The 25,254-nt window shown below is 47.1% G+C and overlaps 1 protein-coding gene across 8 annotated transcripts in view; it reads left to right on the top strand.

Moving 5' to 3' along the window:
* Positions 1-25,254, top strand: part of AGAP1 (ArfGAP with GTPase domain, ankyrin repeat and PH domain 1) — a 513,811-nt gene that overhangs the window by 326,793 nt on the left and 161,764 nt on the right. For all 8 annotated transcript variants that reach the window (XM_025889132.2, XM_025889128.2, XM_073876820.1 and 5 more), the window contains exon 11: positions 17,058-17,226. In XM_025889132.2, coding sequence (XP_025744917.1) covers positions 17,058-17,226 — 169 coding nt within the window. The remainder of the gene's footprint in view (positions 1-17,057; positions 17,227-25,254) is intronic.

Genomic DNA, 25,254 nt, shown 5'->3' with positions numbered 1-25,254 from the left:
ATCTCCCAGAAGAGTTGAGTTGTGATCCTTGAGAAACCAGTATGGTTTCCTTATTACACAGATGTCCATGGCCATGTTTATGTAAACAGTCATCCTTCAGACACGAACCCCAAGTTTCAGTCCCCAGCATAAGCTTTGCACACTTCGCTGCGGCGGAAAGCAGCCTCTTGACAACCCAGACCATCGGTGTGTGGTCCCAGCTGCAGGCCGGGCTCCCAGGCTCCCAGCGGAGGGCCACGCACTTTGAAGTGGCGGCTTTGGAAGCAGGCTGCTGGGCATGAGCTGGGGGACCCGGTTCTGCAGCATGCGATGGAGTTGGCGTGAGGCTGGGAAGCTCACCATGTGCTTGGGATGGGTCAGCTGCCAGGGATGCTCCCCGAAGTTGGTCTCCGAGGATGGCCCGCCTGTCTCAGAACTCGGTTCTATGAGCCAGGGACCTCCACTGGGTGGTGGCCGCAGGATGTCACTTCCCACTGGGCCCCTTGCTTCTGATCCCTCTTCCTTCCCTCCCACCCCTGCCCATCTTCTTCCAAGGTTTCATTCTTCCCAGTTTGGTGGCATCATCCCCAGCAGGGTCTGTGGTTCCTCCTGAGCCCCAAGCGTGGGCACAGATGAGTTAGACCAGCCGTCCTCGGTCGCTGTGACACTCAGCTTGGCCTTGCTCCGTCTGTAGAGTGCAGGCTTTCCCCGCACCAGAGAGAAGTTGTGGAAGGAAGCCTCTCACCCCAGCCATGTTTCCTGCTGTTGGAAACCTTAGACATTTTTCTCATGGCAGAGAGAACATCTGTCTGTAAGCAGGGGATGGAACTGCCCGTGCATGACCAGACGGTTTCTCTGGGAACCAGGAGGAAGGAGGGAAAAGACTGACCACCCTAACCCAGACTGAGAAAGTTTCCTGAACGTTGGTGGTGGCAGTGCCTCCCGACCCCAGATGTGCTCACTGTGTGCAACTCGTCCGCTTCAACTGGTCCCCAGGGGCTCAGGAGCCACCAGCAGGGCCGGCCTCCGGCGGATGGGTCCCCACCTCTCCCGCACTGTGAGGGGAGGAGGAGGTGACGGTCTCAGCCCTGGCTGTTCCTCAGGATGGGTGGTCACCACACTGGCCATCGCTGGTGCAGTGGGGGCAGCAGGGTAGCCGAGGAGAGGCCCTGGCCCTTTAGGGGGCGGCTGAGGGGGTGCACAGCCCCACCCTGGGCCTGGGGGCCATCCTGCCTTTTAAACACAAGCTGGAGCCCGTGCCTTGGGGCACACATCCATAGTCTGCAGCGTTCCTTCAGGGCGGGGGGGGGGGCATCTCACAATGGACACCGAGCAACTGGCTGGATGGCGTCCACTCTGGAAATCTGGAAGAAGAGTCCTCTGGGTGGGAAGTCTGAGGATTGTGTGTTCACTTCAGAGGCTTAGCCAGCACCTCCAAAACGGAGGCTGACACTTGTGAGGAGAGGCCCATCCCAGGGTCGGGGCCGCTGGGCAGGATCAGTTAGTCACACGGGAAGGTGAAGCCCACCGTTTGCCTCGAGGTCCAGGGAAACCCAGGTCACTTGATGCCTCTTTCTCAAGATGCTGTTTTTGAGTGAGTTGAACTATTGCCCACTTTAGGTAACAAGTGGCAGGCTCAGCCAACATAAGGAAGCTGCTTGGGGTTTGGGGCCGGTCGGGGGGCTGGCCACACTGCTTAGCCCAGGACCCAGGACTGACGGTGCCAACACTGGGGGAGGCCAAGGCCTCCTGGGATGATCTGGTCACCCACACTCCGGGGCCCCCATCTCCACTTGGCGTTCTGCAAACACAACCCTAAACTAGCAAGATTAAAGTATTCGAGTGGACCTCTGAGGCTGCTCTGTGGTCTGGGTTTCTGTTTCTCAGGGTATTTGTACATCTGGAAGACCTTTAAAAAGCTCTCCCTGCATCACGTTCTTGGGGGAGGTAGGTCTGAGTGTCTCGTTGATGACACCTCGCTGGATCACAGTCAGGGTGGGCGAAGGGGCAGCCTGTTCTGTGGACTTCACTATGAGCCACAGGGAGCACCCTGATGGAAAAATGGAGGGGATAATGAGAAAGAACTCAGACCTGGGGGCTTCACAGTCCAGCGTCCCCACCTATTCATCTTCTGTGTCGGGAGAGGGCTGTCGAGGGCACGGCTGACAGAGGTGTGTGCGCCGGGCTTCCAGAGCGGGAGTTCGTGGCCTCATGGTCGGGCCAGCGGCTTCGTGGGGCCCTGGCCAGGATGGCTGTCCTGGGCGTCCTCACGAGGATGCAGGGCACCCGGGCAGAGCCCACCTGCCTGGCACAGGCTGGAATTGCTCACACTGTTGAAAACCCCCTTCTTGGATGTGTCTCCCGTTCTGCACGTGGCCCGAGTTGGAAGCCGCTGTGGTTCTGTCCTTTCTCCCTGACCTGCAGAGCTGGACTTCTTCTCACGGCGCCTCCTGCCTCGGCGGGAGAGGTGCTCCCACTGCATGGCATCTCTACTTCTGGATGCTGCTGACGTTTGCTTGTTTTTTCCCATGTCCTAGAGTCAAACTTGGACTCTCTGAATTGTCCTATCAGAATGCTGATTTCAGTTAATTTTCGGGTTCAAAATCAGACAGAAAATCCACCCCTTTACCGATGCAAAAATGACAAAAAGATCTGGGGTGATTCCCTGAGTGGGTATTTATCTCAGAAGAGGTAACATCAGGGAAAAAAAGGAAGATACTTCCGTTGTGAGAACAACTCTTGCCCCGTACCCACTGCTGGTAATCATCATTTAAGATACACGCAATCTTCACATAAAATCAAGACATTTTACTTGATGATTCGCTGTGAATCTGTGATCAATCCCTTCAGCGAGCTTTGCATACTTGCTAAGATAGACCTCAGAGTTTTTCAGAGAGTGATCACTGAGTTATACCCAGAGAAACTCTTCATTGGTTTCCCCCAAACATTGCAGAAGTCAGACTAGCTTGAGTCTAGATGTCTAGGCAGTTAACTTCGAAGCCCAGATTTCTAGATGTAGAACATTTGCATCGTGGGCTGACTGATGACCTTGAGATTTCAGGCCCTCCCCCCCCCCGCTTCTTTCCTGAGCAGAATGATGTCAGACATTTGTCTGACATACTACCGCAGGAAGCATAATTAGTTTTATGATGAACAATTATTGGATCTTGCTTCCCCTTTATAAGCCACAGTGCTGCAGGCTCTCCTCTGGTCTGTATGTTCTTTTCCAGCCTGTCCGCTTGTACTTCCAGTCTGCTGTCCATCCTGCGGGTGGACCTTCATGGCCTTCCTCCACGAGAAGTCCTCCCTGATTGCGTGGCACACCAGCCTCTCTCCTGGTACCCTCCAGCATCTCTGTACCACCCCATCTAGCAAGGACCATGCTGTGTTCCCCACTGTTTGCCCAGGGCTGGTGTAGGCGAGGCACCCAGGCCAGCACCTGTGGGTCACATGCAGTCAAGTCATGTGGTTCCTGCAGTATCTTTGCTCCTGCACTGCCCGGGCTGGGATCCTCATGGGGGATGATCCTGGCTCTACTTTGAAAATTCCAGTGACACTGGGGTGGAGGAAATGAAGCACGTTGCACATCTAGACCTCCCTGGGTACAGATCCACTTACGTCGGGTGAGGGAGAACATACACACGCGCAGTATTACACAAAGGCCATAAAATCTTAAACCACTACTGAAATCCCCAAATAATCCATTTTAAAGTGGATTAGGAAAATACGTCGATACTGAGGAGCAGAAATCTGGAACTCTGGCCACAAGTGAACCTTTCTGTTCTGGTCTGTCTGCCTGTTTCAGGCTGATGGGACTGAGTTTGAAAACAGTGTGGGAGTTTCTAGAGTGGCCGGCATCAGCCCTGGGGCAGCAGAAAAACCCCGAGTTTGTTGTGACGGGGACTGTAGGGGGATATGGTGGGGCTTTGGGAAGGTTGGGGTAGAAGCTTTGTCCCCGAGTCTGCGTGTGGTGTGTTCTCAGCCTGCCCCAGGAATAACTGCTGTCCAGTTGTCCCACCAGAGTGGTTTCCTGGGCCCACGGTGGGAGCAGCCCCTCCAGGAGCTCCGTGTCCAGATCTTGTTTGCTTCCAATCACACTTGATGCTCTGCCTCTTCCCAGGAGAGGCGTTCAGGCAGCTTTTAACAGCAGACGTGAGAGTAAATTAAAAACACACCTCTTTGTAGTCACGTGAGAACCTAGGCCATCCGTGTACACGCACATAACTCCATCTACTTTGTATTATGTGGAGAAGGAAGTCACACTGTGGATCTCTGTGGCCTCCAGCACATCCTCACCTCTGTCCATCTAAAAATTCCTTCCTTCCTTCATGTCTGACGGGTGCCATCAGCGTCCTGTTCTGATTCTTTCTGGTGCTCAGAGGGGACCCTGCACTCATGCCTTCCGGGCCTGGCAGGGCCCTTCCGCACCATAGTGGCCAGGATGGAGCCCAGTGGTGCATCGGGATTTGGCGGCCCACTGTGGGGATCACCAAGCCCCTTCGAGGTCCGTGACTCCGGGTGCTCTTTGGGCTTCTTTTCTTCCTCCGCTGTAGCGATGGTCTCTGCCTTCTGTCCTCCACGGGAGCTAATCCAGGAGGGCCTCAGAAGTCCCGCTGACACAGGTGACTTCCCACCCCCCCCTTCCCTGACCTCAGGCCTGCTTGTCTGCTCCGTTCAGCGGGCGTGGCACCCTGCCCACCAGGTTTTCCAAAACTCAGCCGTTGTCTGCTGTGCAGAGAAGGGCAGTTCTTCCTGTGATTCTTTTCTCTTCTCTGTATACTTTTCAAGAGTATACAATACCTGTTGTTACTTACTTCCCTCCACTTGATTCTTTTAAATGTGTCGATGATGGAGAAGATCCCCACTGTGCTTAGGATGGAGCCCTCACCCCTTCATGGGACCCTCCAGGTCTTGGCTGCTGCCCCACGCACTGCCTCTGACCCGCCATGTCCCTCCCCAGCTGGACTTTCCTTCTAGCTGCTTGCACCTGCCATGTTCTCCAGCCTCTGGGCCCTAACACTTGCGGCTTCTTCCACTGAGAATGCCCTCTCCTGTTCCTCCTCCGTGCCAGACTGACTCTGCTCATCCTTCCCCCGAAGTCTTGAGAAGGGCACATTTCTGTGGGGTTTTCTCCACCAGGCCTGTTGGGGTGCACCTGCCGTGCATGCCTTCCCCTCCCCTTGCTGTGTCCATCATTTCTCTGTTCTCTCGGCGTATGCTATGGCCCGAGTCACCCACGAGACCAGGAACCCCTTGGAGCAGACACCTCCGGGGATCCTGTCAGCTGCATGTACTTCGCATCGGTGAGATCTTGCTGAACAAAGAATGAGGCACGATTTGGCCACGTGCTTGGGCTGTCCTCGTACCTGCAGGCCTGAAATCATAGGAGGAGGAAGCCACCTCCTGATGCTTTAACACTGAAATATGTCACAGCCATATCCAGGCTCCACTCGAAGAAAAGATTAAAGAAAAGGTCTGCAAGGTGGGAGAGGAATTCAAGGTTTTGGTTTTGTCTTTTTGATTGTGGTAAAACACACACAACATAAAATTGACCATCTTAACCATTTTTAAGCGTACAGTTCAGTGGTGTGAAGTGTATTCTTATCCAAACCTTCTCATCTTGCAAAACTGAGATTGTCCCCCTTAAACACGAAGTCTCCACCCCCTTCCCCGTAGCCACTGGTGAGCACCATTGTACTTTCTGTCTCTGTGAATTTGTCTACTCTAAGTTCCTCAGATGAGTGGAATCATATAGTATTTGTCTTTTTTTTACTGACTTATTTCACTCAGCATAATGTCCTTGAGGTCCTGCCATGTTGTAGCACAGGATGGGGTTTCCTTCCTTCCTTCCTTCCTTCCTTCCTTTATTTTAAAGATATTATTTATTCATTTGACAGAAACACAGCGAGAGAGGGAATACAAGCAGAGAGAGTGGGAGAGGGAGAAGCAGGCTTCCCGCGGAGCAGGGAGCCCGATGTGGGGCTCGATCCCAGGACCCTGGGATCACGACCTGAGCCGAAGGCAGACGCTTAACGACTGAGCCACCCAGGCGCCCCTAGGGTTTCCTTCCTTTTGAAGGCTGAATCATATTCTATTCTGTGTTTACACCACATTTTGTTTATCCATTCATCTGTGGATGGACATTTGGATCGCTTCCTGCTCTTGGCTGTTGTGAATCATGCTGCTGCGAACATGGGTGTGCAGATGCCCCTTTGAAGCTTGGGGTTTTATTGTCCAAACTACAACATGTGAGAACTATAGAGAATAACTGACTTTTAAAGATGTCCAACCTTAACCAGGACCCACTGGGGAATTTGCTGGGCACAGTCCTGAGCAGAGCAAATTAGGGAGGAACCCATGTGGTATGAGAGCAGTCACCCAGCCCTGTTTCCATAGACTGCCCCTGGTTTTGTCAGGAGCCCTCCGAGTGTTGGGGAGGCTGTCCCATCTGTGCTTCGGGTGACCTGGGAGTGCTCTCTGGCATTCACCCAGTTTCAGACAGTGTGATGAATATTAGTGCTGTCAAGTCCATGGAATGATCCCAGCTAGGTAGTGTAAATATTTTCAGGGAATTATCTACAACTTTTGTTAGAAAGAATGACTGCTGAAAAACTCATATCTTTTGCACATACACAAAAAAAGATTATCAAAGTCTTATTTCTGCCTAAGGAGATTTTTGTTTATTTTATAGAACCTCAGGGTTTGTAAAGTGTTTAGATTTTCAAATAAAGTGGCCAGAATGGCAGCTCACTGTGGTACAAGTTGTCTCCACGTTGATCACACAGAGTGTGCGTAAGTAGGGCATGAGCAGACCAAAAAAAGTCTCCATGTTTCTATAAAAACTAAACCAACAAATATCCTAGATCCTACCTAACCTATTTTTTTCTACATTGAAAAAATCCCTCTGCCTTCTTTTCTAAAAAAAAAAAAAAAAATGGTATAGTGTATTCGTGTGTTTCTGTAAATATGCAGATTTCACCATGTAGCTTGTGGATTTGAGTCTTAAAGCTTCTAGTAGAATCGATGGGACTTTGTCTTATCAGGACACAGCATGATAGTTCATCCCTTGACCTAATCTGTATCATTTTGTTTTCCATTTTTGGTCTTTTTAGTGTTCCTAACTGTAGCCAGAGTTCTTGCAAAAAAGTAAATAAATCAAACCCATTGGTTTTCTTCCCAGACAGTAAGTCACTACTGAGAACTCTCCGCGGGAGAGGATGGATGTGGGGGGTTGCGAGGAAATCTTTCACTTCTACCAAGAGATTGAATTCCATTATTATATTTTATAAATATTTTCCTCTGTGGCTCATAACCCAATTGCTGGCTTGTTGCGAAGGTCTTGCTAGGAAGAGAGAGGTGGAGGTGAAGGGTCTGCCTCTTCTCAGGTGTGCCTGTGGCCCCAAATGGAAACCAATCAAGGTGCGATTTATGTTCATTAAGTGCTTGTCAAAACTGAAAAATTTTCTAATCAACAGCAATCTAGCGGCGGCCCCCTCGATGGCTGGGAGTGCCACCTCGGCCGCATCGGCTCTCTGCCTGTTACAACTCTAGGCGAAAATCCGCTGATGATTACATTAGGCTAAGCTGCGGAGTAAATGAACCGTGTCTTATTTAGGTACCACTAGCTTCAGTGTAGTCCTGCCCCGCAGGGCACTTGATAGCGTTTTATGGCTTTAAAATTAGTGTAGCTTCCCATTTGCTGCAGGGTGCTGCATGTTATGCCTTTGAACTCAATAAGCAAAGGGAAGGGGGCCTTTTGTTTTTCCCCCGTATTTTTTTCCCTTGCATTTTAGCAATTTTGTTTTGCATCTTTTCCAGACGGCATTTTGCAATAAAAATGTCTGACTACCATATACATGCCTCCCCCACCAAAAAGAAAAAAAAGAAAAAGAAAAAAAAAGAAAGGAAGGAAGGAAAGAGGAGGGAGAGAAAAATAAAAAGTAGAACATCCCGGACGTCTGCGGAGACACAATTTCTTTTTTCCTGTGCTGGGAAGTGAAAAGTCGCTTGACAGGTCACCCCTCATGCCCACATCAAGTTGGAGGGCAAGCGCTGGACAGCAGTAGGAGGAGCTGTCGTTTGGGGAGGGCTCTGGCCCTCTTGTAAACAGTTGGCGTATGGTCTCTGTTCATCCTCAGAACCGTCCCACAAGGCAGGAGCTGTTCATCTCCCTGTCTTTAAAGATGTGGAAACGGGGACCAGGAATGATTAAGTAGCATGCACCGAGCACACAACTCCTGAAACCCTGAGGTTGGGTCCTGGGCATGGTCTCCGAGGCTGTTCTCTGGCCCGAAGGAAGCTGACTTGGTCCTCTGCGTACTTCTTAGGTTGAGGAAATCAGAACATTAGCTGACTGCTCTTCATTGAACATGAAGCTGATCAAACCACCTTGGCAGCAGTAGCATCAGGGACACAATTACTCCTGGAAAAGCAGTGCCTCAGAAAAAAACCAAACAGGTGTGGTGAGCGTTCAGCATGAGGAGAAGTCCTTCAGTGCTGGTGGGCAACAATGGATAAGGGAGACTTCTGTCCTGCACTGGGTCAAATGGCAGAGAAAAAGGCATAGTGATCATTAGTGCCCCCCAAGGACAGACTGTGTGTGCTCTTCTGTCTTAAAAACCTGCTTCTTCAAGAGCTGTGTATTCTAGCGAATTCACCCCAAGAAGTCTGAAGTTTTAAAGAGCTTCAGGTCTCTAATAACGCTATGCCGAACATTCCTATCTCACTCAGAACTTCCCAGATCTAACTGCTGGTCCAGTTGTTTCAAGCCCTAATTACTTATGAAAGCACTCACATAAGCCAGGGAACGGTGCTGGCTCCTTGAAGTTCATTGCAGTGAAATTTCACTCATGCTTGCCTTTGGAAGGGGCCTACAGTGACTGGGAAGACAGGAAGCCATTTTCATACCCGACACATTCATTTTGTACGGGCTGGGTTTGAGCACGCATGGGTTACAACTGGGTAATACTCAATTTGAACCTAAAATGGGGAAAATCTTTCTTGCAGTGTAAAGCTCAATATCCTAGGCCAGTGAAGACAGATACAATCAGGAAGCAAAAGGTATAATTCAGTTTGGAGTTTTCTGCTGTTTTGATTTATATTATAATAACCTATCCCCCAGAGTTGATGTTGGACTTCAGCCCACGCGTGTTGGATGCTCGCCGGCAGAGGGGCCTCAGGAGGTTGGCCCTGGCTCTGCGTGGGAGCGTGAAGCGCGCCGCCCCTGACCCCCGTGCCACTTCCCCGGCCTTCCCATCTACCTGAGCTTCCGTGATCACTGGGCCCAGTAAAGCCTTTCTTCACAAAAGAGTTTGCTGTCGTAACTGTTGCGTTTGTCCCGGGCAGCGGGTACCTTCCTCCTGGCGCGGGCGCCGCGCGTCACGTTGGCATGCGCGTACAAGCATTGGTCGAGTGGTCCTGACAAAGGCAGCCCCAAAAGTGAAACCCTGGAATTCTGTTGGCTGTCTGGGGAAACAAAAATCATCTCTCCTAGCGTTTTCCACTTTGAAGCTGCCTCCTACCTTGCTATTGTGACTGGTCCTTTGCAGAGAAGGAGAAATTGTCTTCTTTGAGTTATGTGATCTGAAAGGACGTGGCCAGAAGATTTCTCCTAGTTTTACGATATTTTCATAGTATTTTTAGGGTGTTGGTTTCATCCACGCCTGGGACTGTATATGAGCCTATTGTTTATTATTCAGAAATGTTGGACTGGAACATTTGCTTAGGTCTCTTTGAATGGATAGTATTATGTGTGTCTTTATAGATTAGTTTCCTTTGAAAATAGTATTAAATGGAGTTGGGAATAGCAGTGCATCTAACAATGGCTTCTCTTACATTTTTTTTTTTTCCTGAGCCCAGAAGTAAGGATTTTTTAAAAATAGAACTTATACAAACTACTGTTCCTCTTTGAACCTGGACATTCATGAAGTACAGTGAAAATCGGGAGAATGAGTCAATCCTTTCCTCCAGGAAAAGACAAACAAATCTGAAGAACATTTCTGATATCTCTGCAGAAACCTGGCTCTCGTTCCCTTCCCCCAGTTATGTGTGTGAAGCTGTCATGCGCTCATGGCCCTTGGCCATCTTGTGAATATTGAACTGGGCAAGTGGTTCTTGAGCCTTTTGGCCTCAAGACTCCTTTACTTAAAAATAACTGAGGAATCCTAAAGGGCTTTTATTTCTGGGGGTTATATCTTTTCTTTTTTAAGTTTTATTTATTTAAGTCCTCTCTACACCGAGAGTGGGACTCGAACTCATGACCATGAGATCAAGCGTTGCATGCTCCTCCGACTGAACCAGCCAGATGCCCCATCTGTGGGTTGTATCTAATTGATACTTAACACGTTAGAAATCAAAACTAAGAAAATTTTGAAATATTCACGTAATTTATTTAAAAGAATAATACACCACCCTATGTGATATTATTACATAAATAACATTTTTATGAAAAACACATTTTCCACAATGAAAGGAAATCTTGAGAACAGTAGGATTGTCTTACTATTTCCAAAGCTCGTTGATACCTGGCTTAATAAAAGAGAGCTAGATTGTCATACCTGCCATCTGCCTTCAGTCTCCTGTGATGCATTGTTTTGATTGAAGTGTATCAAGAACCTCACCTTATATAGATAGGTATTTAGCTGGAAGCGGGAGGAGACTTCTAATAACCATTCAGATCATCGTGGGTGTTCCTTTTGGGTACTCTATCGAAATGCAACATGTGACCATTGATTATAGCTTAGGAATGCAGCATGGAATCTGAAAGAGTATCACTCACTGTTTCCTTCTCTGCTCAGTGAAGATCCATGACCTTTCATCCTTCCATGTGACACCATGCCTGTGTCATTTCAAAAACATTGCTTAGGGGTGCCTGGGTGGCTCATTCGGTGAAGCACCCAACTCTTGGTTTCAACTAAGATCTTGATCTCAGAATTGTGAGATCCAGAACCCCGCGTTGGGCTCCGTGCTCGGCATGGAGTCAGCTTGAGATTCTCTCCCTTTCCCTCCCTCTCTCTCTCCCTCCACCTCCCCCTGTGTATGTGCATGCTCGCTCTCTCTCTCTCTCTCTCTCTCTCTCTCTCTCAAATAAATAAATAAATAAATAATTGAAAAAACTTGTTTAACTGAGGTATGCAGCTTTCCTAAAGGTGACACTTTTCATCATATAATATCCAGAAACTGTTTTCATTTATATCACCGCCCATCTTGTCAGGAAAGAACATCAGTATTTGGAAAGTGTCCAGCTCGTGGTGAGAGATACAAGTTGCCAAGATTCTCATCCTCACTAGAAGCTCAGATTATACACTAGCCACAGATACTGTCCACTGTTTTCCCTGCAGTGCTCACGTTGGTCATTTTCAAGAAAATACCTGCCAAGGGCCCAAAACAGAATAGTCATAGTTAATGTCTGACGTAGTCATTCTTTCAAGTAAAAATGGGTCCCACCAAAAAAGTGCTAGTTCAACTTGCAACTCAGACAACCGCAGAGTGTGTTTCTGTGGGACACCCATCCCCTTCCGTGTGTGGCACCAACACTCACGCGTGCTTGCCGTGTCATTACCCGGAAAATTAAGAAGACATGTAGGTACTCAGGGTTGAACTGTTTAAGAATTAATAACTGCCTTTTTTTAAGATTTTATTTATTTATTTGACAGAGAGAGCAGAACCAGGGGGAGCGGCAGAGGGAGAGGGAGAAGCAGGCTTCCCACTGAGTAGGGAGCCCAACCTGGGGCTCGATCCCAGGACCCTGGGGTCATGACCTGAGCCGAAGGCAGATGCTTAACGAACTGAGCCACCCAGGAGCCCCAAGAACATTCTTAAGTGAAACTTTGTTTTTATTTAGAGAGCATGGCAATGAATACTGACAATAGGGACTAGTACAATTTGGTTCCACTGCCTGGGTTTATGCTCTGGAACTAGCAGTTTTAGTCACCATAAAAACAAATTTCAACTCTGGAAAAGGCAAACCAGTGTCTTGGGATGTTTTGAAAATAGCCCTGAACCTGTGAACCCCTGGATAAGGTATCAGGGACCACACCTTGAGGACTGCCAAGCTAGGTCATGCAAAGAGGAAAAATCCAACATATTGGCCATGGCAAGTATCAGTTTGTGCTAATGATTATCTAACCTAGACAAAGTATTGTGTGTTAATATATTACATTTCTAAGCATTTATGTACAATTAGAAACTAGAACTTAACTGGAACAAAACCTACTTGGAACAAAAATTTCTGTGATTTTTTTCCCATCATTTAATTATGAAACGAAGAGTCTCCATACTGTTTAAAAAGTCTGTGTAAAATCACAGCGGTGTTGATCGCATTATCTATACTTGGAGGAAAGTAGAGTCGCAAAGCCGTGTGTTTTATTCAGATGCTCTCATTCCGAGATGCCAGTCATACCATTTCTGCATTTGGGGTTGGCTTTAAGACCTTGTTAACTGCTTTTGGTACCCCCGTGAACACATCAAGCAAACCCATCTTTCAGCAGACAGCCAAAGGTAACGTCGGGATGGGAGGCAGTGAGAATCAATATAGTAAGAGTATTTTTAGGGACTATTGATGGATGGCTGTATTTTGAGCTTAAGTCCAAGCTCCAGATGCCCCAGAGCTGACTAAGATGAACTCACCATTTACTGAGAACCGTATAGGCCATCACGCACGGAGGGCTCTGGGATGGCCAAGCCAAGACCTCCACACCTTTCCCTCTGCAGTTCTGGGGAGAACTCCTGGGTTGGTCCAGTAGCCTCATGTGGTATTTGGGTGAGGGCTTACTCTCCCCGCCCAAGCACCATGTTAGCCCGTTGATGACCTCCAGGTCCTGGTAACGCAGGACCGTGGATTCGAGGACAAGATGGTACAGCCGCAAATCAATTAATTCTCCGTATCCAGAGAGATGCCGTGCGCCGCGGCACTAATGACCCCACAGCCCTCTCTGAAGGCAGCCCCTAGAAGGGGCAGAAGGTGGGAGCCGCGCTAAGCCGTGCGGCTGTCAGCAAGCTGGAAGCTGCTGTGGGTCTCTGACACGGCTCTCAATTGCTAGCAGGTTTCTCTCATTGCACCTCATTTGCATCTGGGACATCAATTAGCATGTTTGTTGAGGCTAATTGAATGAAACTCAATCATAGCTCTTAATTGCTTGACTATGTGAAAAGAAATCACATTAATGCAGCTAATTAAGTGTACGGCAATAGATGCAACATAATTAGGAGCGAGAGGTAAAAAACAAGGGATGGCAAAGGTGCAGGAGTGGGCTTGCAGGGGGACGCCGTGTACGGTTCCCGAGCCATCGGCATGTTCAGCAACGGGTCCCTTTGCTCCAGCACCTGCTTGGAAAAAATAATCCACACGACGAGCATGGACAACTTGAGAAGAAAAATGCAAATAGGGTTGCAATTACTACTTTTTCAAGCTGTCGAGGGGCAGGAGATGACACCTCTGGGGGGCCTGGCTCTTGAGTGGGCCCCAGGGACTTGTTAAGTGCTGTTTAAAAGTACTTGGCTTTGAATTACCCTCATGCCTTGTTAAAGGGTTTTTTCCCCTTTTATCATCGATCAGCATTTTCTACAAGGAACACGAGAAGGGTAGTATCTGTAACATTTGCATATCAAAATCAAGCTTGCTGTCTTTACTTCACCCAGTGAGGTCCCTACCTCAGACCCGTCGGGCAGCACGTCCCACTTCTGAGGAGGCGACATTGGTTAGTGGTCCTAGCTTTAATTCCTCAAGTACCAAGCTGGGGAGAGATGAAAAGGCTGGGTTCTTTCAAAAACAGAAAACTCAGCGTCGTTTCTCTTGGGGGAAACTCGAAGCTGCATACTCGCGCGCCTTTGCATTCCACCTGTTTCTGAAGCACCACGTTGAAGGGCTTTTATGGATTAGGAAATGCATTTTGTAAGGTTTATAAAAATGTTAGTGGCTTGCACTGTAAGAATTGCCAAGTTTATATCCTGGTTTTTTTAGATCTAGTTCCTCTGAAGTTTCGGTGCCTAACTCAAGCGAGAAAACAGATTCCCTGGCCCATGCTGAGCCAAAGATAAATGTGTTCCCTTGCCGCATTCAAATCCAAAGAGCAGACACTTGGTACAATTTCTACAATAATTTTGAATAAAATATCCTGGTTATTGTATGTTAAAACATGCCTATTAAAAGAGCCCATGCTGAGGCTTTAGTCACTATCTGATTAGCCTCATTTTAGAGCCCATAAGCAATAAATGCTCAATTACACTCCTGTTATTGTATTTTAATTTGTTAAGAATTGGCATTAAAGAAGAAAGTTATAGCAAGTTGATATTTTTGAAAGAGTTACTATGCGAGAATTAATTCATTATGTACAAGTTTTAACTTTGGTGACGAAGCTTAGGTTGGCCTATTTTCGGGGGATATTAATGGAAGTAAGTTAAGTATGTTTAAGAACCTTTTTTGGGGGGGGCGCCTGGGTGGCTCAGATGGTTAAGCGTCTGCCTTCGGCTCAGGTCATGATCCCAGCCAGAGTCCTGGGATCAAGCCCCGCATCGGGCTCCCTGCTGGGCCGGGAGCCTGCTTCTCCCTCTCTCTCTCTCTCTCTCTCTCTCTCTCTCTCTCTCTCTCTCTCTCTCTGACTCTCATGAATAAATAAATAAAAAGAACCTTTTTTTTTTCCTGTAAATGACCTTGACCCTCAGCCTTACAGTAGCCAAGGATCACTTCCCTTGTGCTTTTCGTTCACCATCTTCAACACCCCGAGCTCATTCATGAGGCTCCTTATGATTTTTCCAGTCTGTCTTATCCTTCAATCTACTTTAATGGTAATAACTTTGTCTTTGGTCCACATCCTTTCAAAACCGTAGCTCTTTCATGGTCAATTGTATTTTGGGGAGCTTCCCAAGTATCTTGACTTCCACGTGGAGTCTTGGGTCTGTCAAGATGGCGGAGGCGAACGCCAGCTAGCCTGTCCTGTGGGGTCAGGGTGCATCGGGGCCTTCTGCTCCTGGCTGCCATGCAGCAGATTTGTGGCTTCTGCTCCTGGCTGACAGCAGATTTGTGGACCCCACTATATGTCTCTGGATGATTTATCAACTGCTGACAGAGGCCTGGCCTCCCCACTCCCAGTGAAGAGCTGATCTGTATCTGCCCACCCTCAGGTGCAGCCCCGGATCCTTTCTCCAGTGGTCTTTGGTCCCATGTTCCTCCTGGCTCCAGCCTTGCGTGGCCTTTTGAGCGTTCATTCTGCACCAAGAATTGGCCATTTGAGTTCTATCCTTAGGAAGTCACTAGAGACCCTGTAGCGTCTTTTCCTCCTGGGCTGGTGATTTTCGAATCTTCTAGAGTTGTGTGTTTCTCCATCAGAACGTCTCCCCCACCGTGGCCACTCACATTCCGGAGTTTCTCTTTCCGCCCCCCTCTGCTGCCGAGAATTCCTGCACGCTCTTCCCTGCGTCTGGGTTGGATCCCATGTGGCCCACCCTCCTAAGTGCTTATATAGCGGGGTCAAGTCTCTGCCTTTGATGGCAGGGAGAAGACACCTCTTCTCACACTCTCCATCCTGAGGTCCCACATTCGGGTTCCTTCCTCTGGGTTGGAATCTTGTGCTTCTGCTTCCGTTTTGTATCGTTGCTTCTGTCAGCAGTCGTCCTGCTGTTTGATGAACCCGAAACTGATTCCCAAGCCCTTCACCTGCTGGACTGTGCACACTGTCCCACAATTAAAAGGCCCTCAGCCTACTTCCCGTCCCGGCTTCCCTGCCATTCTCTTGGCCCCTGCAGTCTCTTCCCTGATACACTAAGGGGGCCTTCCTCACCCCACAGGCTGGGGCTTCTGTCCCTTGCACTTTGCTTCCAGAACTTTCTCTGGCTCTCTCTGCACCTCTTGACTGTTGGTTAGCAGTCACAAGCAAACAGCTCACACTTCCAGCCTCCCTGGGTCCCTTGCAGCCCACAGTCTGGTTCATTGGGCAGTTCTGAAATTACGTGGACTAAGAACTTAATTGTTTATACTAACTACACATTTATTGGCTTTTTTCCTTTGTGTTCTAAAAGGAATCTACCAATATTCTGCCAAGGAAGGAATGTGTTTATTTCATTTCATGCTTAGTCTTAAAACACTTGAGAGGTTATTTACCCAAGAGTGTTTTAGAATACGTCCTTTCCTAATGTGTGAGGTTGATTTAATATGTCTACAGAGACAAGAGGGCGCCTTGCCCAAAAATTGCATTTGGAGGTCCAGTAACTCCTAATTCACCAGTAGGCCCCTTACCCTGGCTGTCGTTTGCCTCCTCCGTTCCCCCACCTGGCAGCCAATCCTTGGGTGTTGTTTTACTCCACACTTAAATATTGTCAGGTGACCTCCACCGAGACCCTCACTGTCTTAGCTTCCCCATGGTTCCCTGTTAGCTGCTGGTCATTCACCTCCAGCATGAAGAGAACAGCAAGACACTTTTTCTGGGTACAGTGAACCACTTGGAGAAACACAATGCTTTTGAGTACCAGACTTATTCAATGTTCTTTCTTTTTCACACATCCAGCTATTACACATCCATCCATGAGCTCCATCTTTTCTCAACACCATACCACCAACCTCTCGGACATTTTCCTGGTCCTTAGTGAAATGCTTGACCGTTTACTTAGTTTCCACCTGAGCTCCCACCAGACAGCTTCATTCTTGTCTAGGCGCTTAGTAGTATTGGCGTCTGAGACAGAACAGTTGTTACAAAATAGTTTCCTATTGCATGGAATTTTACCTGAAACTTAGAGGAAGATCCTGGGGTCCTAGTGTGCCATGTAATAAGCAGCAGTTTAAAAAAATACGATTTCATATGGATACTTATTTTCTCCAGCTGGTGTGTCATCCCCCCGTTGGAAGCATTTCCTGTGTCTCCTTGTATTTCCAGGGTCTGGGCTAGGTCAGGACACAGAGGCTGTGATTTCAGTATATTGATGAGGCCACCATACTTGACAGATCAAAACACCTCATTATTTTTAAAGTGCTTGCCACAGTGGAAGGGTCATAGGATTGCAACTTGTGGTATCTGATAGAACCTTGTGTCCTAGATTGTACGAGGTCTTCTTTTTAATCTCTCTTGGATGTTTAACATTTTGAACAGGATTACATGCAGAACGTTCATGGTAAAGAGATTGATCTTCTAAGAACCACTGTGAAAGTCCCAGGGAAGAGGCCACCCCGAGCCACGTCGGCCTGCGCGCCCATCTCCAGCCCTAAAACTAACGGCCTGTCCAAGGACATGAGCAGTTTACACATCTCACCAAATTCAGGTAAGCTTACGGCAGACCCACACAAGAATCCAGTGTGACGGCAGCGGTAGATGCGGCTGGTTGCAGGACAGTGTGGAGCCTCGGAGGTGAAGTGAGGTTGGAGCCATTAACATTGTAGGTTAAGGTTCAGAAACCTCCTCTCTTCTGCGGGTGGTCATTTCCCCTCTGCCTGTGGTTCCGGGACCGCCTGCCAGCATGGCACCCATCTTGAGTCATGGTCTCAAACCAACCACATGGTCTTCCCCAGAGCTGTGTAGTTGGAAGTAGAGTTTTGCATATGATTGAGGATTTAAGGGCCATCTAAAGTATGTAAATGACTTGTGAAAGGATCACGGGCTGGTGTGTATCTGTAGTGACCAAGTGGTGGATGAAAGCGGAAGAGCTATTTAGAGCAAGATGGAAAGGAAACCGTCAGACCTCAACTTTAAATTCTCTCGGTTTTATATTGTAACTTTTATGTCATTCTTTGACAGAACTTTAGTTTTCTTTTTCTTTTGAAAGGAGAATTTGCTCTTTAATTCAGGATCGGAGAAAAGTGTTTTCTCAAATCTAGATGTGTTTAGAAATTTCTGGCCATTGGCGTGCAATTGCAGGCCATTCAAAACGTCATGGTTCATTTTTGTGAAAGAATCTTTGCAAATGGTTGCCCTCTGGCTTTGACCTTGGAGTGATTACTTATCAGAGAAAAGGCCTGAGTCCTCCTTCTAACACACTTCGACACACGGATTTGTTTTCTCCAGCAAAAAGTCCCTTTCTTCTCTCTGACATACATCACACACAGCATTGGTTGGTGAAAGCAGGGTAGTAGAAGGGGGCCAGAATTGGGGTCCACTGGGGCTCTACTGCATGATACCAAGTGGCGTTGGACTACTAACTCGGTCAGTTAGGCCGATCTTGCCTGACCTGCCTACCTCACAGAGATGTGATGACAGGTAAAATAACACATATGACAGTTTTGGGAAACTCATAAAGTATAATACAAAATCAGCTGTTATTAAAAATCCAAAGAAAACTGGGCTTTCTGCTAAGGGAGACTTCAGTTCATTCCAGAGTGGTGATAAGGTCTCCTGTGACCTGCTGACCTTCCTTCCAAGACATACATCAAATTTCTCTTTTCAGGATGGTTTTGCTAACTCTGGGATAGGAAGAGAGAAAAGAAGTGCCCAAGGTGCAGTGGCGGAGGGGGGGGGAGTTCTGTATTGAATGAAAAGCTGATGTCTTCAATACTTTATTAATTTATTCAAAAAATATTTAGTGAACACCTGTCCTGTGCCAGGAACTGTGTATGCCATGGATGTGGAGACCCTGATCTCCAGACCTTATACACAAGGCTGTCACCTTAAAACCAGCTGATTTTCCACTTCTCCTTCTAACCCACCATGCCAAATCCATCCATTTATTTATTCACGTCAATAAACATTTATGACATTTCTGATGTATGCCCTGGTCCTGGGCCCTGGGGACACGGAGGATTAAGACACCATCTCTACTCTCGAGAATCTGACCCTCTGGTGGGGAAGAAAGGCCAGCAGACAGGGAAAGGCAGGGCCTTGCAGCAGGCCACGGTACGAATACATAAGGGGCCTGAAGGCCCAGGGGTGATGAGTCCGGTCTCTCCTAGGAGGTGGGGCAAGGCTCAGGGCTCGGGGGGTGCGTGTGCTGGGTGTAAAGAAAGGATGGGAGTCCGCCAGGCACGAGAATGAGGGAAGAGCCTCAGTGATTTGAAGGAGTTTTGCATATGTAATGTTTGGAGTTTGAGTTTTTTAATCTTGAGACTTGTGTTCTTTGGTGCTGAACTGCCCCTTGTTTCCCTCAGGAAAATGTAACGTTTGGTAAAGAGAGAATACAAAATGCCACGTAACCTTATCATACGCGTGGAGTAGTTCATGTCCTGGGCCTCAGCTAAAGGAACATTCCTTTAGCGCCCATTTCTTTCTCTTGAACGCCCTCGCATTGGGTGGATGGGAGGGTTTGGGGCAGTGCCAGAATCCCTTTCCCTGCTCCCACGCTCAGCTGATTACAGCACATTCTTCCAACCCTCAGCCAAGTTAATTCCTCTTAAAGGGAGCCTGCTGGATTTTTCATCTTCTTTAGATCACAAGTTGGGAAACGGGGGTATGACTACAGGAGCACAGTGCCACTTTGGGGAAAGAAAGTGCCTCGTGGTTGTGGAGGTGCTCAGGGACATGGCATCCTCATCTCTGCGTGCAGGTGACATCATGGCCTGGTGGCCCCCCTGTCCGCCTGTCCGTAGGTGCTCACTCACATGAAGAATTCCAACCCAGCAAATTTAACCTGAAGTACGTTGATGTTATTTTAAGTGGTGGACTTAGACCTAAAACTGGGTAATATTTTAGCTATTTTAGAGCTGTTTGCCAAATGCTACTTAACTGTATTTTTCTTTCTCAGCTCATTTGAATTCTGCTGTTTTGTTCTAGAGGTCTAAGTTAACATGGAGATGTGTGTTTCTTTTTACGCTTTTCCTTTTTATTTGTTTTCTTATCTCAGTTACTGGACTAGATCAGTGTTTTGCGCCTTCCCTTCTAGTAACTTTTTCATTTACATAGACATGATAACGTGCGTGTACCTAAATCCTTGTGTATAACACTTAACCACTGTCTTAGAATAAATGTCCGTAAGTGAAGTGACTCAGTCAGTGGATATAAACGTTTATAAGATTCTTGGTACACATTTCCAAATTAATTCCTAGAAGGGTTTTGTTATACAAATACCCTCCCATCTCTAAAGTGAGTACCCATTTCACCCACACATGCTTGCTAGCATTGCTGTTATTGTTTTTGGAATCTATACTAAAAATACCTTGTGTTTTGTTTATTTGGATTTCTTCAGTTAATGCTAAAGTTGACCATCTCATGCTTGTTGATGACAGGTATTTCTCACATTGCAACTGTTTAGATGTATCTTTTCCCATTTTTGTACTAGGGGTGTTTATCTTTTTCTTATTGGTATATAAGAACTCTTTATATGTTAAGGATGTTAACACTTTATAATATGTTCTGCAGGTATTTTCCCAGTTTATTATTTGCTTTTTAAATTTTATGGTCTTATTTACATGTAGAGGTTTTTCCCTTTTTAATATGTAATCAAGAATATATACATATAATGAAATCATAAGTTTTCTGCAGTTTCTACTTTAGATATTTGGAAGGCCTTTAATAGTCCTGAAAACAGATCACAATTCACATATATGTATTTCTGAGTTTTACAATTTTATTATTGTTTCTTTCTTAAGAATATTTAGCCTTTAATCTACCTTTAATTTGTTTGGGTCAATTATGCACAATAGGAAATCTAATTAAACTCCTTTTTCAAATAGATTACTAATTGTTCTTTCCCTGTCGAACTGTTTACTTATGACTGTGTGTGTCACCTTTATTATACAACTAACTCATTTAATCAAAATCACTGTGTTTCTGGGCTTGAGAATCTATTCAGTTGACCTACTGTCTCAACATTGTGTTACTGTATATGGATTTACCGCAGGGTCTCAGATTTCTGGTTCAGTTTATATCTGGTGGTAATATTATTCTCTTTTTCTTGTTGTTCTTGGCTGTGGCCACTCATTTATTTTTTCCAATAAACTTCAGAGTAACTTGAAATCTCCTTCCCCCCAAAAATAATCACATTGTGACTAATTGGCAGTGCTTTTAATCTATCAGTTAATTGTGGAGGAACTAACATCTTTACTGTATTGAGTTTCTTGTCATGGAACACAAGTCTTGCCCAATTTATTCAAACCTAATATATATATTCCTCAGTAAAATTTTAACACTTTTCTTCATTTAGATGTATTGTGCCGATCCATTCTGTTTATAATTTTTGATGAAATGTGAGGCTAATCTTTTTTGGGAGAGGGGCCGGGGGAGAAGGGGGCTGTCTATTATCTCATCTACTTCGCAGGAAATAAGAAAGCTCGTGATTTTTATATTTTTTATATCCAGTCATCGTACTGAACTCTTGTTAGTGGGAATATTTCTTCAGATGTTTCTCTTGATTTTCCAGTATATGATCATAATGCATCTCACATTTCAAATATGACAATATCTAATTGTATGTCAGTGTTGACTTTTGGATACCTTACTGCTTTGCTTCTTGTACTGCTCATGAACCATCATTACCGGGTCGGCTGTATGTATGCCCAGCCCCGATTAGTGCTCTGGAGTTTCGGGGGCGGTATGAGGTTCTCCCTTCAGGGGCCTTGCTTCACCAGTCTTGGAATGTTGACTACATTTCATACACTGAAATGCTAGAAATGTGATGATCTACATGTCAGGTTTTGCCCTGGGCTTGGGGAAGAGGAGGAAAAACACGTTGTCCAAGTAGCTGCCTTGTGTACTGATAACTGAGCCCGGGTCTCCCTTTGGGGCCCACAAGTTATGCAGAGCAGAAGAGCTGCAGTGAAGGTGGGGTGGCCCCACGCTCCATCGGGCAGCTGTGACAGGCAGGCACGGCGAGCTGAGGGACGCATTCAGGAGGAGCTGGCCATTGGCTTCCCCGCCTCCAATCCCATGTGGGTGCTGATGCTTGAAAGAGAAGGGAGCAGCTTGGGGAGCTCAGACCTCCACACAGAGAGACAAAAAGAAATAGCAAGGAAAGGCAGTTCTGAGCGTGAGGGACATCACTAAAGTGCACCAGCCTGCCCACGAGCCCTGCACTGTTGATGTAAACCAAACCTCCCCATCAGCATGGACCACGCTCCTTCCAAAGGCTGCAGGGCCAGCCCCTGCCTCCGCCTGATGGACCTGCAGGCACTCATTCACAAATAGGCTGCCAAGACGTTTGTGGAAACCAACAGTAAAAATGAGAGGAACAAAGATAACACTGATCCTATAAGAAAGAGTGAGAGGTGGGGAAGGAGGAAGACTTAAGAGGCTAATTATTGTGTTCATAAAATGAAACGAAGGTTACACGAAAAACCTGGGGAGAAAGAGTCCTTGAAAATTAAAGAAAAATTGTTTAAAAAAATTTTTTTTAAAAATTTTAAATTTAGTAGCTAGGTTCAATGCTATAAAGAACACGGCCAAAGATACTGTTGGTGATCATACCTGTGACAAAGGAAAGCATGCTGGAGGTGATGAAGGACATGCTGATGTCTTCCCATCCAAAGAGCCCGGTGTCAACTTCAGGGGAGAGGAGGCTCTGGAAACACAGACAGAATCCCAAAAAGCATCCCAGGAAAGAGGAGAGCATGCTTACCTACCGAGAGGGAACTCTTCCGGCCTGTGGACTTCAGAGCAAACACCACATGCTAAAAGACAATGGAAGAATGCCTTTCTAAGGACAAATCATTTTGAACCCACAAGTCTATGCACGGCCTAACTTACTATCAATCAAGTATGAAGGTAGGAAAAAAAAAAATTTTTTTTTTTTAGGTGATGTACAAGGATGCAGAAACAAACAACTTTTTGAAAAATTTACTTAAGCATCTACTCCAGCAAGAAAGAGGAGGAAGAAGAAGAATCCGGGGGATATTTATTCAGGCCTGGTTCAGTTACCCCTTCTTCCAAGGTCACTCACTCAGGATGTCCATGGGGGTATCTGCCACAAATCTGCCGCTCCCCCCCTGCTTTGGCTTGGAACCTGCATCGCCATTCTAATCAGAAGCCACATTTTAGGGGCACCTGGGTGGCTCAGTTGTTAAGCATCTGCCTTCGGCTCAGGTCATGGTCCCAGGGTCCTGGGATCGAGCCCCACATCGGGCTCCTTGCTCAGCGGAGAGCCTGCTTCTCCCTCTCCCACTCCCCCTGCTTGTGTTCCCTCTCTCGCTGTGTCTCTCTCTGTCAAATAAATAAATAAATAACCTTAAAAAAAAAAAGGCCCCATTTTAGAGAATCCACCCGGTTGTAATTTCAGGCATAGTTGTGGAGAAGACAGTCAGATGTCCCACAGTATCTTCTGACATGAGTTGTCAGCCAGGCTGGTTTAGTAGAATTGTATCCACCCATGGTGGAATGAGGAGTTGTGTCAGGTCTGAACATTATGCTGACATTTAAGTAACAGGAAAACGTATTGGTCCACAGAAGGGCCTTGAGAGGCAGAAACCCTGAATTGAATCCCACCTTCCCCATCTTAGGACCTTGTGTGGATGAACATCCGCATCCTCCTCACTACGGTGGCCCGATGTATCTACCTCACTCTTGGGAGTGCGTCTTTGCAAAGCCCGGTGGCCCAGGGCAAGTTTCTGGATTCTATCGGGAATCCATCGTTTTAGTTGTGCTTGTCACTGGTGAAGAAAAGCAAGCAAGAGGGGACGGAAATTTTGCATGAATTGTTTTCATGCCAGGCACTGTTGTTTCTGTCGCCTGTGTGCGGCCCTCGCGGGTCAGACACAATAAACCCTCCCCCCCACACAGCTTTCCCTCTGCAGTGGTGGGAGCGGCGGGCAGAGAGGCACTTGGCAGGACCAACTGGGGTCTCTGTGGGCACCGGGCTCCCGGTCCGTGTCCCCCCGACTCTTTATTCCCCAACTGCCCCATTTTGTTCTGAGATGCCAGATACCTCCCTGTCCCGAAAGTGTGTCTTTGTTGGGTATTTGGAACGGTGGCTGTGTTTTTATCCTCAGCAGAGCCATGCGTAGGTCTTTGTAGCGGGAAGCCTTGCCCCCTCCTCTCCCTCCCTCCCTGCGCTTCGGGCCCCCAGCGGTTTCAAAATATTAAAGCCGCCGGGAGGGTTGAGGCTGATTTTCCGGGGGTGGGGGCGGGGATCTCGATGTGTTTTGAGTATTGAACTGCCGTTGACATCTAAAGTCTCAACCATGCTGTTTTCCTCCACACTTCAGTAATCAGGACATCCAGCAAACCCATAAAAAACCAAACTAATAGCATGAATATTCAGTGACCTAGAATACTAATTATTGTCATGAATATTAATGTGATCGGACTTGCTTTTTCCTCTCCTCTTTCTCTCCCATCCTGTTTCTCCCTCTCTCCCTCTCTCTTTTTTTCCACTTAGCCGGCTCTAAAGATGGGTCATAATGAGAGCATTTAAGAGGGAGCGCGCTCTCCGCCGTGACAGGGACTGGGGTAATAAGGAGAGCTTGATTAACGCGGTGCACTTGGGGGAGAGATGAGAGGCTTCACGTGGGCCTGTTCGGGGGAGGCAATGAGACACCAGCGGCTCTGTTGCTGCTCCCGGAGATTAATGAGGCCTAAGAGTGCATTAGGAACAGTGACAAAGGTTTGATCTAATGGGCTCAGCCATTTTTCCTTTGAGTGACAGACGCACAGAAGTAATTGGCTGTGCAGAATGGCAGCTCATTGGCGGTACTTAAGGATACATTATCCCCGTTGTGTGGCCCGCAGAGGCTGTTTATCAAAACTGCTCACACTGCAGACGCCGAGCCGCTAGGCTGCTGTTACAGTGGTAATAGCTATTAAAAAATAAATAAATAAATAACACAACATCAAAACTGGATCCGTTGTTGTCTCCTAGAAACAAAGTTTTTCTTTGTTTAGTTTCAAAAGGTCTAGAAAACACTTTAATAACTCCGGAGTCTGTTCTGGGCACGGAATGAGACGTGTGGCTCACGTGTGTCTCCTGGGTTGTGGGCCACTTGGCAGGGGACCCCGCCACCCCGGGCCTTGCTTCTCACTGCATTTCTGCCTCGGTCACCCCCTCCTGTTGCACACTTCGCACCCTTCGGACTTTGCCACGTTAATCCTCTGCGTCATAGATTGGGGGCTCCTGCTAAACACCCTTCTAGCCACTCGGTAGAACACTTGCAAATTCTCTGGGTGAGAATTATTTTGCTAAAAAAGGATCAAAAATCAGTATCCCGTGATAATCTGCTTCCGCGAACCAGGGTCTACTTGGAGTAGTTTTGATGGCTATTTAATAACTTACTATTTTTAGGGAAAGGAAGAAACATTTTGGGGGGTTTCTTTCAGACCCACAAGGTCAGGAAGTTTGCTACATCTGAAACTAATAGACACTAAAGTTACTATTCTTTAGAAGAGTTGTGACGTCTTCAGCTTTTGTGAGAAACGCATTCTTACTGCTCTGCTGCTT

Source organism: Callorhinus ursinus, unplaced genomic scaffold, assembly GCF_003265705.2.
Source record: "Callorhinus ursinus isolate GAN/ISIS: 27379988/994484 unplaced genomic scaffold, GSC_fseal_2.0 scaffold2, whole genome shotgun sequence".
Classification (NCBI taxonomy): domain Eukaryota; kingdom Metazoa; phylum Chordata; class Mammalia; order Carnivora; family Otariidae; genus Callorhinus; species Callorhinus ursinus.
This window is presented reverse-complemented; position numbering and strand designations above follow the sequence as displayed.